This window comes from Bison bison, unplaced genomic scaffold, assembly GCF_000754665.1.
Source record: "Bison bison bison isolate TAMUID 2011002044 unplaced genomic scaffold, Bison_UMD1.0 scf7180017864309, whole genome shotgun sequence".
In the NCBI taxonomy this organism is placed as follows: domain Eukaryota; kingdom Metazoa; phylum Chordata; class Mammalia; order Artiodactyla; family Bovidae; genus Bison; species Bison bison.
This window is the reverse complement of record NW_011494881.1, coordinates 7246978-7265379: the sequence shown is the minus strand read 5'-3', so window position 1 is coordinate 7265379 and position 18402 is coordinate 7246978. Positions and strand designations below refer to the sequence as shown.

Here is an 18402-nt window from a genome sequence, read left to right as displayed (position 1 = left end):
ATACTTCTGTTTATATTCACCCATCCTTTGAGTTGTATTTGTCTCACCTTTTACTTCTATAAATATAAACTCCATCTTGTACTTTTTTTTGCTTTATTCAGCTACTTATCCCTTAGAGAAATCACCAAATAATATAGACTTTTCACTTATTTATCTTCTGGTGTTCTTTATCGCCTCATGTCCTAAAGATTCTAACTGCTTCACCTGCCCAGAATTCTGATCTCTGTTACTCAGCAAAATGGGACCACTATGCTTTGTTTGGACTCTGTCTTACAACTCCATAGTCAGAAAATTATTCGCAGGCAGGAAGCCAGGTTAAATAGGGGCCTACCTTATGAGTTTCTTTTCTCTCAGGGATTATAGGTGTAGGTTGCCTGTTAATCAATGCCTCAAGAGACAGTCAGCATGGAGTTTCAAAGCCAGAAGAGAATAAGGAAAGCATCAACCCGGGAAGGCAGCCTGGTATAAGACATTGAAACCCAAGCACAGTAAGAAGGGCATCTGTGTAGGAAGATGGCCTCTTGTATGGTAGGAGCCTAAGAGAGATAAAGAGAACATCTAAGCAGTTTTCTGACCCTGAGCAGTGTAAGAAGGGTGTTCTAATTACTTTGGCAGTGTACCAAATTACTCCAGAACGAAATAGCTCAAAATAGCAATGATCATGTGTTATCTCTCCAGGTTTCTACGTGTCTGGGATTTACATAGCTCACAGCAGGAATGGCTTGTCTCTTCTCCACAGGTGAGATACCAGTTGAAAAGCTCAGAGGCCTGGAGCTGAAAGTATCTGAGTGCTCGTTCACTCAAATGTCTAGCAGGTAATACTGGCTTTCAGCTGGGGCTTCAGTTTCTCACTACCTGGGCTTTTCCATGTTGTTTAAACGTTCTCACAATGCAGTGGCTGAACTTCAAGGTTAAGCATCCAGAGAGAGAGAGAGAGAGCCAGATAGAAGTTGCGTTGCTTTCTAACCTAAAAACCATGCAGCATCACTTTCACTGCATTCTATAGGTTGAGGCAGTTAAACAGTCCATTCCAAGTTCAAGGGGAAAGAACACAGACACTATCTCTCAATGGAGGAGTATTAGTATCTTGTAAGAAGAGCATGTTAGATGCGATATATATTAGCATGGCTTTTGAAAATGTAATCTGTCACAGTGGGTGTTTGCATGGGAAGCAGTTTGTTGCAGAGTGATGGAGCACAAGTGAGATGTGGATGTCCCTGTGGAAAAGCAGTCAGCTTATAATGTTAGAACCACATTTAAGAAAGGGAAGTTACCATACAGGGAGTAGGCAGCCCCACACAGGGTGGTAGCCCAGTGTGAGGAAGGTTACTGTACAGAAGCGAGGATAACACTGGGTGTCTGACTGAGCAGGATGAGGAGATCATTCAGTGGGTGGGAAGGTGCAAGGGGCAGTGACCCAGCACAGGGTGTTGAAACATATGTGGAGTGAGAAGGGCATTTGCAGAGGTTAGGAGGCAGTGAATTAGTGGGGAACTGGTTATGTTCAGGGGGATTAATCAAATAAGTAAATATATTAATTATAAGGGGAGCCATGTTCTATCAGAGAAAGAAGTTACAAATTTGCAAAAGGAAAAAACTAGAATGAAATGGGTCATTTCACAGTGGAATAGGAAGAATACTTCTGTTCCCTAGTTCTGTCCACTGGGAGGGTTTAGGAATCAGTGACACCTAAAAAGCAGTAAGCACACTTAGCACCCAAATCTTGTTTCTAAACATGGCACTGAAAGGAATTAGGGCTTGTTGGAGAAGTGGCTGATTCCATGGCTGGGGCAAAGAAAATATAAAATAAGCCTGGATACCTTGTGTCAGACCGTAAGGAAATACTCAAAGAATGATGGGAACATGTCAAAATGGCACAGAAACCAGCTTGAAGAGAACTCTTACTGGTCAAATCTGGGACAATTGGAACTTCAAAATAAATAATGATAAGTATGTATTATAACTAACTGAACAAAATAGGAATCCTTGAGTCTATACTGATGTAAACCATAAACTGAAAGTTAGAGGAGGAATAGGATAGTAGCTACATAATTTCAATGTACCTCCCCATAAAATACTTGTAAATGCAAAGGAAAGTCATATTAAGTGATTAAAGTGAACAATATCAATAATGGGAACTACACGCCATCTAATAGAATGAAATGAGAAAAGCAAGCTCATTTCTTGGGTATCACAGATTGAAGAACTAGTCCAGATTGAGGGAGAGTACAGAGACAGGACAATGTGATACAAGATTTTGCTATGAAGAATATTATTGGGACAACTAGTGAAACTTTAATGGAATCTGTGTATTAGATGGCAGAAGTGTTAATTTCCTGAATTTGAGGCTTGCCCTTTAGTTACATAGAGTGTCCTTGTTTGAAGGAAATACACACTAAAATGTTTGGTGCAAGTATCATGTCAGTAACTTACTCTCAAACCATTCAGGAAAAAAACAGTTGGTCTTCCATATCCATGGGTTTGTAAATGTAAAAGCCATTTACATTGTATTAGGTATTTTAAATAATCTAGAGAGGATTTAAAGTGTGTGGAAGGATGTGTGTAGGTAATATGCAAATACCGTGCCATTTTATATAAGAGATTTGAGCATCCACGGATTTTGGTATTCATGGGGGGTCCTAGAATCAGTCCCTTATGGATATCAAGGTACGAATGTTCTTTTTACTATACTTGTAACTTTTCTGTAAGGTGGAGGTTGTTTCAAGTTATTAAGAAAACACAGTATGCAGTAATAGCAACTGATCACAAAACTTGAATTTCATTAATTAAGATACAACCTTACTAACAAAATAATGGATTTCAAAGGAATAACCTACTCTGACATACATGTGAAATCTGCAATGAAATGTTTGTGTAATTCAAGGAAAATATCAACATTATTTACATACTAACCAGGAACCTTGAACAAAATCACAATTATAGGTATAAATTTTAAAGAGAAATGTATTCTTCAAAATGTTAAACATAAAGTTTTTATATCACCCAGCAATTCCACTCCTAAGGGATATACCTAAGAATATTCAAAACATGTCCACAGAAAAAGTCATACACAAATGTTCATAGTAGCATTATTCATAATAGCAACAAAGTGAAGCAACCCAAATGTCCATCATCTGATGGATAAATAAAATTGGTATATCAATGCAATTAAATTATATTCATCAGTAAAAAAGAAGTACTGGCATATGCTATAACATGGATAAAACCTGGATATATGCTAGATGAAATAAGCCAGATATAATACATGACACAGTATATGCTTCATTTATATGAAATATCAGAACAGGCAAATACATAAAGACAGAAAGCATATTAGTTGCCAGGGGCAAGGTGAAGAGAGAAGTGGAGAGTAATTACTAATGGAGACTGGGTTTCTTTTTGGGATGATGAAAATGTTCTGGAATTAGGGTAGTTTACACAACAGTGAATATACTAAAAAACACTTGTTTACTTTAAAAGAATGAATTTTCTGTAGGTGATTATAATAGTAAAAAAGGTAAAAATAATCCATAGTCTAATCTAGTGTTAAACAGATAAGAAATCTATTAAAATATTTAAATGAAATATCAGAAGTTTTGAACATGTGACAAAGAATATACATTTCTGCCAGAAGTCAATATTAGCCTACAACTCAGTTCCCTTAAAAAAGATAACTCTATACCTATATACTAGCAAAAATAGATTAAAAATACAATTTTTCATATACCATGCAAGGTACCTAGGAGTAGATTTTCAACAAATGTATATTACTTTTATGGATAAAATTATAAAAATGTATTAAAAGACATTAAAGAAATGGATATTAAATGGATAGATTTATATACCAAATTTATGATTAGGAGAATTCACTATCATAAAGATAGCAGTCCTCTCCAAATTGACCTATGCAATTTAATAATCAGATTCTAACATACATGAAAAAGACTGGCCAATACAATTATGAACAGTGTAGTAAGACTTCCCTATCATATATTATAGATTATTATAAAGCTATAGTTTCATTAAAGTCAGTTGTAGTAACATGATTTTAGAATAGAACAGTTTAGATAGCCCAGGAACAAACCCTTTTATATTTTGAAATTTAATCTACATCAGAGGTAACAGCAAATCAACAAGAAAAGGATGCAACAAGGATCAGGAAGATCCCCTGGAGAAGGGAATGGCTACCCACTCCAGTATTCTTGCCTGGAGAATTCCCTGGACAGAGGAGCCTGGAGGGCTACAGTCCATGTGGTCACAAGAGTCAGACACAACTGAGCGACTAACACTTTCATGCTACTACTTTCACATGGAAGAAGCTGGAAATGTGTATGTGCATTTTTAGTGATCACAATGACCAGAGTTGCTACAGGTATTTAACAGGCAGAGATGATGAATACTAAACATCCTGCTATATATATGGGACACTTCTGTATAGCTATATCCAAAATGCCAAAAATGCCCTTGCTTAGAAATCCTGAACTAGTCAGTAAATCGTGCTGAAACAATTCATTATCCACATAGAAAAATTAAAATTATGTTCCTTCTATATGAATGTACAAAAAAACCATTCCAGGGGATTAAAGACCTAAGTGTGGAAGAATTTGTGAACATTACAAAAGCCACTTATCAGGAAAAGATATTTGCAATACATTTAACAAAGAATTAGTGTATCAGTCATGAACTGCACTTAGTTACTATTAACAAGAACAATAATAGTGGCTTAAACAAAAGTTTATTTTTCTCTCATGAAAAAATTAATCTACAGGTAGGCATTAAAAGCTGATATGGTAGCTCAGCTGATACGGTAGCCCCATGGCTATCAAGAATTCAGTTTCTTCTATCATTTCCATCCTCAGTGATGCTTTATGGTTCAAAATGGCTGTTTTTACCTTTAGCCATAGGTCCATGTTCCAGGCAAGAATTAGGAGAAAGGGGATAAATGGAAATAATGGCATTCCAGAAAGCCCCATCTCCTGACTTACTGTACAATTCATTAGCTACCTCCACCTGTAACAGCAGTTGGTAAATAAGTTTTCAACTGGGTACAATACCCAAAGTTCTGTAGTTCTATAGGGTGAAGGGACACAATACAGCTTCCTAAGAGTCTCTGTTAAAAGTATTTAGAGTAGGGGTCAGCAAACTATGACCAGTGGGATAAATCCAGCCCACAATCTGTTTTCTAATAACATTTTATTGGACTTCTGTCATGCCCATTTATTTATACACTGCCTATGGCTGCCTTCTCAGTGAGCACTGAGGGTCCTGACAGTCTGCAAAACCTGAAATATTTACTCTTTAGTCCTTAAGAGAAAAAGTATACCTTCCTTATAGCTCAGCTGGTAAAGAATCCACCTGCAATGCAGAAGACCCTGGTTCAATCCCTGGGTTGGGAAGATCCCCTGGAGAAGGGAAAGGCTACCCACTCCAGTATTCTGGCCTGGAGAATTCCACAGACTGTATAGTCCATGAGGTCGCAAAGAGTTGGACACAACTGAGAGACTTTCACTTTCACCACACCTAATCTAAAAGATACAGAACTCCTACTAATTAATATTATTAATTAGTAATAGAATAGAAAATGATTAAAAAATAAGTGAGTATGAAACATAAATAGGCAATTCACAGACTACAAATATACGCAATATCATGTATGCACTGTCCAAAGAATTCTAAGCAAAAGTAGCCAGATATAACTATTAATACATACTATAGGATTCCATTTATATGAAGGGCAAGAAGAAGAAAACCTGGTGATAGAGACCAGAATAGTGGTTATCTTTGGGATTGGGAGAGGGCATCGAGGAGCCTTGTGGGAGCTGACTGTCTATATCTTGGTCGGTGTACTGTTTTCATACACACACACGTGCATGCATGCACACCCAATACATAAGTTATGCAATTTTCTATAAGTTGTATAATTTTTTTTTCCTCATCAACCCCACTGCATCAGATACCCTTTTAAAAAAAACTAAGGGACTTCCCTGACAGTCCAGTGATTAAGACTTTGCCTTTCAATGCTGGGGGTATGGGTTTTGGGGAGCTAAGATCCCACATGCCTTGTGGCCAAAAAAACCAAAACATTAAACAGAATAAAAATACCTATTGCATCAAGGTGATAAACATGCATAAAATTTGTCTTTTAAATTTTCTTTGAAGGTTGCTGGTCTTAAAATACAATGGGAGATAGTCATGAATGAATAAATAAATCTCATCACAACACTCAGTTAATTAATAATAACTGAATAACATCTTGGGTAAATACCTTTAATCTTTTTTTCTAGTATATATAAGCAAAAATCTATGTAAAATAAAATTAGAACCACACTACACATATTGTTTTTAATGGGCTTTTTTTCATTTAACAATATATTTTAAACACTTTCCGAGTCTATATGGCTTAGTAGTAACTTTCAAAAACATTTTAAACAACAAGGTAATATTAGTAGTGGAGAGACACATTAGTGGACTGAGCACAGCAAAATAGATCCAGGGTCCAGATCTATACTGACCTGCAGCTGTTTAAGCCAAACACTAAGCATCTTTAAGGATCAACTACTCAGAAGATTGATGCCTTCTTTACAGCTATTTTAAAGGGTAAATAAACAAAGTAGGAGGGACTTTCCCGGTGGTCCAGTGGTTAAGACTCCACACTTCCACTGTTTGATTCTTTGTTGGGGAATTAAGATCCTGCATACCACATGGCGTGGCCAAATAAAATAAAATAAAATAAAAAATGTAGGAGAGGGAAGGCATGAAATATACTGACCAAACTGACAAATCCTAACTCCCAGAAGAGTCACACAAGCACTCCATTAGACCAGTAACATAAAACTCACACCATATCCCCAGGAGAAGTCTGAGCTGCCCTCAGTAGAGATCCCTGTGCTTGTATAACTCGGAAAAGCAGATGTTGAATTTCCAGTGTCAGCTGATGTAAAAGGTGATTCTTGTGTGATGTCAGATTCACTAAATGCACAAGTGGGAAGGAAAAGAGAAAACAGAAAAATTCTTATATTTCCTCAAGTTTCTGTAGCATTAACTACTCAGCAATCTTTTAGGTGATAGGCATTTGTACAAATACATCCAGAGAGACAAAAATAAATGAAGAATTTGAAATGTAAGCATCACAGTAAAGTCTGACCCAATTCCTACAGAATTGATGGCAGCCATTCTAAATAATTCTAGTCTTAGTTTACAATTAATATTTTTTAACACTTCACTTATAACATCTGCCCTCAAGAAACTGAAGACATTTCAGAAATACTAGGAATAATATGTGAACTTGTATGCCACTTCTGGTTTACTAAGCACTTTCACGGACATTAACTGCATTTTATCCTCACAGCAATCTGGTGATGTAAAACTCACCAGTACATCTAGTGATGTACTTTAAGACAAAAACTCTTGCAATTTAGTACTAGATTTTGAAACAAGGTTTTATGACTATAATTTTTGTATGATACCACAATTGCTTTTCAGAACCCTCTGTGAAGTTACCATCTCCTCTGTCCTATTTCTTAAAATAATAATTGCAGCTAAAATTTACTCTGCGTTTACTATATTTTATCTCATTTATATTCACTACATCCTTTAAGGGATACTATTACCAGGTAAATAACTTGCCCAATACTATTCAGCTAATAGGTGGCAAAACCAAGATTAAAAATCAGGTCTGTTTGGATTCCTCCTGAGTTTCTGCTATTAACTACCTCATAATACTGTTTTTCAAAGATTACAAAAATTAGTATGTTTCCACTAGTTGTTCCAGAATGGAAGTTGAATGGTATTGAAAAATGTGACAAAAATTCTTTTGTTTAATTAGTACAAGGCTTGATACCAATCCTAAGGCAAAAAGCCCAAAACTTTTGCCATTATCAAGTGCAATAAGCAAACAGTACACTTTGTGTCATTACCTTTGGGAACTTAGGTCTTTTTCATGGCTGTCATTGGTAGAGGAAATTTCATCCAGTTGTTCAGGAAGAGGATGATGATTAAGAGCATGTTTTGTTATTCTTTTCCTGTGAAATGGAAAAACAGTTATATTTTTTTGTAAAGAAAAAAATATATACTTTTCAGTAACTTGATCTACAAGTTAAGTCACCTACTTCTTGCTGTTCAGGAACTATCCAATGCAATAGCCGTTAGCCACTAGGAGTTAAAATGTGGTCAGCTGGAAATGCTGCTGCTGCTGCTGCTGCTAAGTCACTTCAGTCGTGTCCGACTCTGTGCGACCCCAGAGACGGCAGCCCACCAGGCTCCCCGTCCCTGAGATTCTGCAGGCAAGAACACTGGAGTGGGTTGCCATTTCCTTCTCCAGTGCATGAAAGTGAAAAGGGAAAGTGAAGTCGCTCAGTAAAACACACAGAATTTTGAAGTCTTAGTACAACAAGAATGTACCACTAATTATTTCATTTTGGTTACATGTTAAAATGATAATATTCCGGATATACAGGGGTTAAACAAAATATATTAAAACTTATTTCACTGCAAATTGAAAACATAATAAGGTATAAAACATACTTATTAGAACAGCTAAGATAAAATACAATGATAACACTAAATGCAGGCAAAGATATGGAGAAACTGGATTTCTCATACATTGCTGGTAGGAATGTAAAATGGTACAACCACTCTGGAATAATTTCACAGTTTCTTATAAAACTAAATGCATGCATTTATCATAAGACCTACACATTGCACTCTTGGGTATTTAATCCCAGAGAAATGAAAATTTATGTTCACACAAAATCTGTACACAAACATTCAGAGCAGCTTTATTTATAATTGGAAAAAAATTAGAACTGAAATGTCCTTGCACAGGGGAATAATTAAACTTTGGTATCTCTACACACATAGTGGAATATGATTTAGCAATAAAAAGGAGTGAACTGATACATGCAACAACTTGGATGGATTGCAAAGGCATCATACTTACTGAAAAAAGCCAATCTCTAAAGGTTACATATACTATATGATTCTGTTTATATTACACTCACAAATGAGAAAAATAGAGAGGTGAAGAAAAGATTAGTGGTTCCAGGGTATGGAGAAAGGAATGGAAGTGACTAAAAAGGGGTATATAAGGATGTTCCTTGGTGGTGATAGAACAGCGCTGTATCTTGATTGCACTGGTGGTTTAATAAATATATAAACGAGACCAAATTGCATAGAACTATGTATACATACACATACACAAAAGAGTGGATATAAAAATTGATGAAAACTGGGTAAGGTTTGCAGTCTGCTTAACAGTACTGTACCAATGTCAGTTTCATGGCTTTGAAAGCTACATAAGTTGTCATCATTGGGGGAATCTGAGTGAAGGGTTCATGGGACTCTATGCACTATTTTTGTAACTTCCTGTAAGTCCATAGTTACTTTAAAAGATTAAAAAGTTAATTTCACCTGTATCTACTATTTTTTAACGTATCTGAAAATTTTAAGTTATGTGTTTTGTATTATATTTCTATTGAACCGTGCTGTTCTAGAGAGTTCAACATGTGCGTTAGAATAAACTATGAAGAAAGTGGAAGTGTTAGTTGCTTCAGTTGTGTCTGACTCTTCGTGACCCTATAGACTGTAGCCCGTCAGGCTCCTCTGTCCATGGATTCTCCAGGCAAGAATACTGGAGTGGGTAGCCACTCCCTTCTCCAGGGGATCTTCCTGACCCAGGGGTCGAACCTGGGTCTCCCACACTGCAAGTAGACTCTTTACCACCTGAGCCACTAGGGAAGCCTCAGAATAAACTATGGGGTCAATTATTGTATGTTCCAGTCCTAATTATCTATAGTAGACTTTCTTTCCCCACAAAATCCTATAGTCAAATAACTTGATAGGTTAAACAAAGTTACACAGGTTTATTTACAATAGGTTTTCCCAGGGCTTTTAATATGGAAATGTGTATTATAAATGTAATACTCTTGTTTCACAAGAAAGGAAAGTGAGGTACTGAAGGATTAAGTGACTTGCTTAAGGTCATATGGCTAGTAAGTGATGGAGCCAGGATTCAAATCCAGATAGTCTGAGGCTGCTCAGAGCAGATGAATAGTTTGAGATTTTAATAAATTGTACCATTTTTGTATATAAAGACCCACTCAGCAGAGCTTGTACTTTAAATTATTTCTCAAATGGTGGAGCTGAATTAGTGGAAAGCTTTTTTCTCTCTCATTCAATGATATTATAACCAAAAGCTTGTCTTTGAAACAGTGGTGGTGATCAGAAATGTGGATTCCAGCGATGAAATAGAAACTTAAGACATATTTTAGTCTGTCAGAGAAATTTGGTTATGAAGTAACAATCAGATAATACCAAAGATATATTAACTTTGATCATAGACTTATGGTTATTAAATAAGAAAATGTATATAATTTTTAGAAATGGGGTGAAATGATAATGTCTGGGGTTTTCCAATATTTCATGGATGACAGGCTGAAAAATATACAGATGAAATATGAAGCAAATATACTAAAATTTTGATAACTGTTTTAATGTAGGCCATTATATTATCCACTATACAATTATGCTTGAGATTTATCATTTTAAAAATGTTAAGCTGTATGCTTATGCCAAAATCTTTTTAATATCTATAATTTGTAACTATTAGAAAACTAAAGTTAGTTCTTCAAAGCAAATTATCATTATAACACCAAAAGGGAAAAGTACCTTTAATATACTGTTATTTAAATGCATATAATCTTCATTATTGTCATTATTCACACTATTCTGACACTTCTAGAGAATCATCTTTTGGGAGAGTTATCTTTAGGGAGTATGAAATCAACAATAGAGAACAAGTAACATAACCAAGCGGTTCAGTGGTAAAGAATCTGCTTGCCAAGGCAGAGAAAGCAGGTTCTATCCCTGGGTCAGGAAGATCCCCTGGAGAAGGAAATGGCAACCCACTCCAGTATTCTTGCCTGGGACATCCCATGTTCAGAGGAGCCTGGTGGGCTACAGTCCATGGGGTCACAAAAGAGTCAGGTGACTAAACAACAACATCATAACCATTCTGGGTCAATAATACCGGTCCAATAAATGCAATCAACAATTTTTTTCCATAAATGATACTTTTTTTCACTCTCATAATGGTCAGAATTAATTATAAAAGCAGGTTTTTGGCTAAGCCCTGCTCCCTAGATTTGGAAATGACTTTCTTCTTCCTAGTTCCTAAAAAGCTTAACTGAGTTGCTTCTGTGTTCTATCCTATTATTTAATAGATAACAAGCTTCTGAAAGGCAAGGAAAGATCATAGACTGATTTTCTTTGTATGGCTATTGTACCAAATAGAGGTGGGAAGGGACAAGGAAATTACCACTTACTGAGGACCTACTATGTGTCAAGCTCTATGTCATCACTTTTAGATAAGGTCTTAGCCTATATTGCAGAAGTGAAAGCTCAAAAATTTAGTAATTTGCCTACAATTAATAAGGCTAGAAAAGAGTCTAAACACAAACCCAGATGTAACTGAAAATACCATGCCTGTTATTACTCTGTATAGGTAATAGTTAATAAATGTATGGTTGTTAAAATTACACAGTTCCGTGGAAGAAAAAAAATTGGTATTTGGGGTTGAAAAGCCCAAGCTCAAAACCTATTGGTTATATAATCTTAAGGTATGTACCTTTCTTATATTTCATCTGCTGAAAAACTTAAGATAATCATACTCATCTTACAGAGTTGTCACAAGAATGAAGATGTGAAAGTATTTTTGAAAGTATAGTGAAAGTGAAATCGCTCAGTCCTGTCCGACTCTTTGCAACCCCATGGACTGTAGCCTACCAAGCTCCTCCATCCATGGGATTTTCCAGGCAAGAGTACTGGAGTGGGGTGCCATTTGCTTTGTATCTTCCCGACCCAGGGATCGAACCCAGGTCTCCCTCATTGTAAGCAAGACACTTTACCGTCTGAGCCACCAGGGAAGTCTAAAGTATTAACAAATGTATGACAGTATCATTACTTTCTAAATTACAACATTTCACTAGGGGTGGGAGGTGGGTCTTTAAGCCAGAAATATTTGCTCTCTGGGCTTCCCTGGTGGCTCAGATGGTAAAGAATCTGCCTGCAATATGGGAAACCCAGGTTCCATCCCTGCATCACGAAGATCCCTTGGAGGAGGGCATGGCAACCCACTCCGGTATTCTTGCCTGGAAAAATCCCATAGACCGAGGAGCCTCTATGGTGATCCAGAGAGTATCTAAGAGTTGGAAAAGAATGAAGTGACTTAGCACACAGCACACTTGCTCTCTAAAGTCTCAAAAGCAAAACTGATTCTCAAGGATTCTGACACTAAGTTGCAGAGGTGGGGAGGCAGTTATGTGTAATGTTTATCCCCACAAGCTTCAAAATCAGACAACAGGTTTATATTTCAGTTCCACCACCTTCTGGCCGTGTGATCTCTGGCATGCTACAACCTTTAAACCTGAGATCTTTATCTGTGCAAAATAATAATAGTTCCTATCTGGTATCCTTATTGATAAGAGTTGTGAGCTAATGCATATAAGTAGCTTTGCATTGCGGTTGGCACCAGACGTATTCAACTTTCTTGTAGCATTAACAGCTTCACTAGTTGTCAATAGCCATTGACACTGGGGCATGAGACACGTGGAAACTACAAAATGCCTTAGGAAACAAGTCCCTAAGCTCAAGAAGTGCAGGCCAAACAGACCAAGTTTCTGGGACAGCACAAGTAACATGCCCTTATTAGCGGGAGAAGGAAACAGAAGGGCCAACGTCCGGCAAAGCTGGTAGGAGAAAATTACAAAGATTTTCTTTTCCCTCACCCTGGGAAAGGTAAAAGGAGCAAGGGACTGGGCAGGAAGGGTCCCCAGCGCGCCTGCGACCCCCCTCGGCACCCCCCGGCCCGGGCTGGAGTAGCTGAGCAGTTCACTCACAACTCCAAGTTCTGTGGCACCGCCTTCCTAGTGTATCTGGAGGTCATCCTCCTCTTCCTCCTCAGCCTCGGCGGGGGCGGACAAGCCAGGGGGGGGGCCTCCAAGCCTGGCCCTCGCGCCCGCTCCGGCTCGGCCCCCTCCCGCCACCTTCCGGCCCCGTCACGCCCCGTTTCCTAGACTCCAGATCGCCACTTTCCCAGGGTCCCCACCTCCCTAGTCTTCCGGCTTGCCTGTGGGGGCGGAAGTGACGATATCACAGGAGCACTCGCCTAATGTTTCCGCCGACGTGCATCGGGACGACGGCCTGGGGTTCCGAGGCTGAGTCGTTTCTGATTTTCGGAGTTTCCTCTGGTTCTGGTTCCAGACGAACGTGTGGACCCATCCTGGGCCAGGCTGTGTCTACTGCTGGCAGTTCCCCACCAGCTCACTAGGTAGGAGAGACGGCTAAGGAAAGGTGCTGCAACAAAGACTTGCCTAAGAGGCCCAGGCCCAGAACGGTAAGCGGAATTTGCTTCATTTTGTTGGGTGAAGGAGAGCCTAGTCTGAGTAAAGAGCCCCTAGACTCCAAGCCAGGCCTCTGGTGCTTGGTTGCTCCTCTTGCTATGCTCCCAGTTTTCTCATATATACAGTGTGGAGTTAGGCTTCGTGGTCCCAAAAGTCTCTTCTAGCCCTGTCACTAGAGGACTTCCTGGTGCCTCAGACTGTAAAGCGTCTGCCTACAATGCTGGAGACCCGAGTTCAATCCCTGGGTTGGGAAGATCTCCTGGGAAGGAAATGGCAACCCACTCCAATATTCTTGCCTGGAAAATCCCATGGACGGAGGAGCCTACAGTTCATGGGGTTGCAAAGAATCGGACACGACTGAAAGACTTCACTTCAGCCCTGTCATGAAATTCTTCGTAATAAGGCTTTCCTGGTGGCTCAGATAGTAAAGAATCTGTCTGCAGTGGGACAGGCCTGGGTTCGATCCCTGGATCGGGAAGATCCCTTGGAGAAGGAAATGGCGACCCACTCCAGTATTCTTGCCTGGAGAATCCCATGAATTCCCAATCCATAGGGTCGCAAAGAATCGGACACGACTGAAGCGACTTAGCACGCAGGCACTTGGGTTAAAAGGCCAAATGATAATTTGGACGGTCTGTAGTGAAAGAATGTCTGGATAGAAGACGCAAGTTCCTTTGGACCTCATTTTACTAATCCGTTAGAAAAACAAGTCTGAAAATAGAATTGCAGCCGTAAAGTGGACGATCCAGCGCAGTTTTTTCTTTTACCAAGCCTCTGCTGCTGCTGCTGCTGCTGCTAAGTCGCTTCAGTCGTGTCCGACTCTGTGCGACCCCATAGACGGCAGCCCACTAGGCTCCTCCATCCGTGGGATTTTCCAGCAAGAGTACTGGAGTGGGTTGCCGTTGCCTTCTCCGTACCAAGCCTCTCCTGGCTACAGTAGTGAACTAGTACTTTTGTATGTAAGCGAAACCTTTAGAAAATAGTTATTCACCACCTCCTAATATCCCAGAGCTACACCCTCTGAAACCTGAAAAGGGGGAAAATTTAGAACAGATAGTTGTAGGATCAAGAGCCATGGGCAGATTATTTGGGGGTGAAATGATAGGAATGAATGTTTTGTAGTTTTGAATTCCTCTATCCCACACAATGGGAAAGATTTAAATTCTGCAGAGGAAGGAGATTGTGCTTAAGAACATTTAAATATTAAAAATTTAACTAGGGAAGGATTATAGAGATGATAGGTAACAGTCTTATTCTCCAATTAAGGGAAAAGCCACAGAAAGGGAAAATGAAATGCCCAGAACACAACTGGGACTTTTGGCAGACCTGGGACTTTTGATAGTGTTTCAAAAGATGTTATTGCAATGTTTCCAAAAGTGTGTTTTACACACCACTGATAATGCAAGGGCAAACATTTTTTATTTTATTCTTAATGCTTATTTATTAGTTTGGGAATGTGGTAGTGGATTTCCATTTATTGTATATTAAAAATTATTTTAATATAATTATGAGTATAAAGCTATCATTAAAAGAATATTAAATAAGTGTTACCATAGTTGGTATGTGGTCAATGCAAAAATCATGATGATGGTATGTGAATCATTGAATTTGGGGAAACAATGTTAATGGAATTGCCTAGCATAGTTCAGGGACTAGGATATTACTTCTACATTATTCTATATGGCTTATGTTATTGAAACTTTAAATGTAACTTTCGAAGAAGAATGGAGGAAAATATGAAGTTTGCTACAGTGGAAGACACCGTAGAGTATCGCCTGTTCCTGATACCAGATAAACCAGGGGACCCAGAAGAACACAGAGAGATCCTTCAAAAGTATATTGAGAGGATAATGACCCAGTTTGCACCTATGCTGGTACCCTATATCTGGCAGAATCAGCCTTTCAATCTCAAATATAAACCTGGGAAAGGTAAGGTTCTTTTGCTTATTTTGCTTTGATACATGTGACTCTTGATGTCATTCTGACACCAGTGATGTGTAATAGTCCACAGTTCATTCAGTGTTGTCAGGAGATTTATATCCTGAACTTTTATGGTATTTGCCGAAATTCAGTTAAGCTCTTGAACTTAAAAAATTTTTTCAAAAATTCATGTTGATGAAAGCTTTCTAACAGTCATTATCTTAGGAATCAATATATACTCAACATTATCAAGCCATGGCTTTTCTTTTGAACTTTACTATGCCATCATATATCTAGGTACCTACACTAAACAAGTTCAGGCTGGCTTCTTTAACCATAGTTCTTTCAGCTGTTACTCTGTATTCCTCAGTCTTGATGGTGTGCTTACTAGGCTGCCTTGTTTCAAATAGTTGTTTTGCTAAGGGTGTAAGAGTGGCTCTGCTTGGCTTATAAAGAGAAATGATTGAGCTAAGTAACCACTATTTTCCACACAGAAGCATTTTGTCATTCCTTCACTGCTTCCCTGTATTGTCAGTGCTTGAGGTCTGACCTGTGGCCAAATAATGGCACTTTGTCATCTCATTTCTTACAACTTTACTAAAATGAGTCATGGATAACTTACCAAGGCTCTACTAATACAACAACAACTTCTGTGGGGTCTTATTTCATATCAGGAGCCTGACATCTTGTGATTCCTTCATTCTGGCTCATTTTAGTGCTTCTCTGTTACCTTTTGGCTGCTGCTGCTGCTGCTAAGTCGCTCAGTCGTGTCCAACTCTGTGCGACCCCATGGACTGCAGCCCACCAGGCTCCCCCGTCCCTGGGATTCTCCAGGCAAGAACACTGGAGTGGGTTGCCATTTCCTTCTCCAATGCATGAAAGTGAAAAGTGAAAGTGAAGTCACTCAGTCGTGTCCGACTCTTAGCGACCCCATGGGCTGCACCCTACCAGGCTCCTCCATCCATGGGATTTTCCAGGCAAGAGTACTGGAGTGGGGTGCCATCGCCTTCTCTGACCTTTTGGCTAGCAGTTGCCAAATGTAAAACGTTAATTTTATTGAATGCCTTATCACTGATATGTGTGATACTTATTGGCAAGAACACTGTCCCATTAGCATAACACAGCCAAAACCAATTCCCTATCTTTTTTGTCAAAAATAATTTTTACACAGTGTTTTCTTGTCTTGCTTAATCGTATTACTATCCACCTAGTAGTCAAGCTTGTTAGTAATTTAAAATCATCCTCAAATCCTCACTTCACCATGTTCCACAGGCACTAAATCGTACTGTTATTACCCCTGAAATCTGACCCTTTCTCACATCTCTTTGGCTACAGTCTAGGCCCTCTTCATCTGGAAGACTACAGTGGCCCCCTAACTAATCTCTCTGGTCCCAATGTCTCCAGTTCCTGACAGAGTTGACAGTTACCTTTGTAAAACGAATCTGATCATGTCACTCTCCTAACACCGTGCAACTGTTCTGCATTGCTTCTGGATGAAATTAAAATTGAAGTTTTAATATGTAAAGTGAAAGTCACTCAGTCATGTCCGACTCTGTGACCGCATGGACTATACAGTCCATGGAATTCTCCAGGCCAGAGAATTCTCCAGTGGGTAGCCTTTCCGTTCTCCAGAGGATCTTCCCAACCCAGGGATTGAACCCAGGTCTCCCTCATTGCAGGAGGATTCTTTACCAGCTGAGCCACAAGGGAAGCCCTTAATATGTAACGTAGATAAAAATGAAGGCACTCTAACTGGAGCTTCTCTAGCTGAAGAAACTTGGGAGATCTGGAGTAGGGAGAGGAGTTGGTTGGGCAGTTTGTCCCACCTGTGTGGCGCTTTTTTTGCCATGGCAACTCTTGAGACACTCCACAGTACACTTGTTTGACCTTCATTCTGTTAATATGGTGTATTACGTCAGTTGGTTTTCCTGTGTCAAATCATCTTGCATTCTAGGAATAAATCTCAGTTGGTCATGGTGTACAATCCTTTTAACATGTTGTTGAATTAGTTTGCAAGTGTTTTGTTGGCTCACGCTGGCCTCATAAAATAAGTTTGGGAATGTTTCCTCCTCTTCAGTTTGTTTTTTTTTTTTTTTTTTTTTTTTTTTATGTTAATTCTTCTTCAGATGTTTGGTAGAGTTTTCCAGTGAAGTCATCTAGTCCTGGGCTTTTCTTTGTTGAGAAGTTTCTGATTATTAATTCACTTTCCTTACTTTTATAGATATGTACAGGTTTTCTACTTCTGTGTGTTCCAGTCTTGATAAGTTGTATATTTCCAGAAATTTATGCATTTCTTCTAAGTTATCCAGTGTGTTGGTATACAGTTGTTCATTGTGTTTTCTTATAATTCTTATTTCTGTGGCATAGGTTGTAATATTCCCTCTTTCATTTCTGATTTTAGCTATTTGAGTCAGTTTTACTTAATCTAATGTTTTGTCAATTTTGTTGATCTTTTAAACAAACCAACTCAGTTTAGTTGATTTTTTAAAATATTGTTTTCCTATTCTTTATTTCATTGATCTCTGCTCTAATCTTCATTATTTCCCTCCTCCAGCTTGGAGTTTAGTTCTTCTTTTTCTAGTTCATTAAGGTATAAGGCTACGTTGTTGGTCTGAGATCTTTTTATGACTGTAAACTTCCTCCTAGCACTGCTTTCTCTGTATCCCATATGTTTGGTTTGTTGTCTCGGTTTTCATTGAAAGTGTTAAAGTGAAAGTGTTAGTTGGTCAGTTGTGTGTCTGACTCATTGCAACCCCATGGACTGTAACTTGCCAGGCTCCTCTGTCCATGGAATTCTCTGGATAAGAATACTGGAGTGGGTTGCCATCTCCTCCTCCAGAGGATCTTCCCCACCCAGGGATTGAACCTGGGTCTCCTGCATTGTGGGTAGATTCTTCAATGTCTAAGCCACCAGGGAAGCCCTGGTTTTCATTAGTCTCCCAATATTTTATAATTCCCCTTATGACTTCTTCTTTGACCCATTGGCTATCTGAGTATATTGTTTAAGTTCTACATGTTTTTGGATAATGCACTTGTTTGAAACTTTCTGCTGATACTCCCAGAACACACAATCATCTGTCATGCC

General features: G+C 38.7%; 2 protein-coding genes across 3 annotated transcripts in view; one reads left to right on the top strand and one right to left on the bottom strand.

The window, feature by feature from the left end:
- Nucleotides 1-13123, bottom strand: part of FAM149B1 (family with sequence similarity 149, member B1) — a 50002-nt gene extending 36879 nt beyond the window's left edge. The window contains exons 1-3 of the mRNA XM_010852277.1: nt 12894-13123; nt 7917-8021; nt 6840-6969 (exon numbers count right to left, since the gene is read on the bottom strand). Of these exons, the coding sequence (XP_010850579.1) occupies nt 6840-6969; nt 7917-8021; nt 12894-12940 (282 nt within the window). The 5' untranslated portion in view covers nt 12941-13123. The remainder of the gene's footprint in view (nt 1-6839; nt 6970-7916; nt 8022-12893) is intronic.
- Nucleotides 13124-13151: 28 nt separating this feature from the next.
- The window catches only part of ECD (ecdysoneless homolog (Drosophila)), a 29072-nt gene continuing 23821 nt past the window's right edge, over nt 13152-18402 (top strand). The window contains exons 1-2 of one of the 2 annotated variants that reach the window (XM_010852275.1): nt 13152-13390; nt 15121-15326. In XM_010852275.1, the coding sequence (XP_010850577.1) occupies nt 15122-15326 (205 nt within the window). In that variant the 5' untranslated portion in view covers nt 13152-13390; nt 15121. Of the gene's footprint in view, nt 13391-15117; nt 15327-18402 lie in introns of both variants that reach the window. The other variant, XM_010852274.1, reaches the window with a different exon arrangement.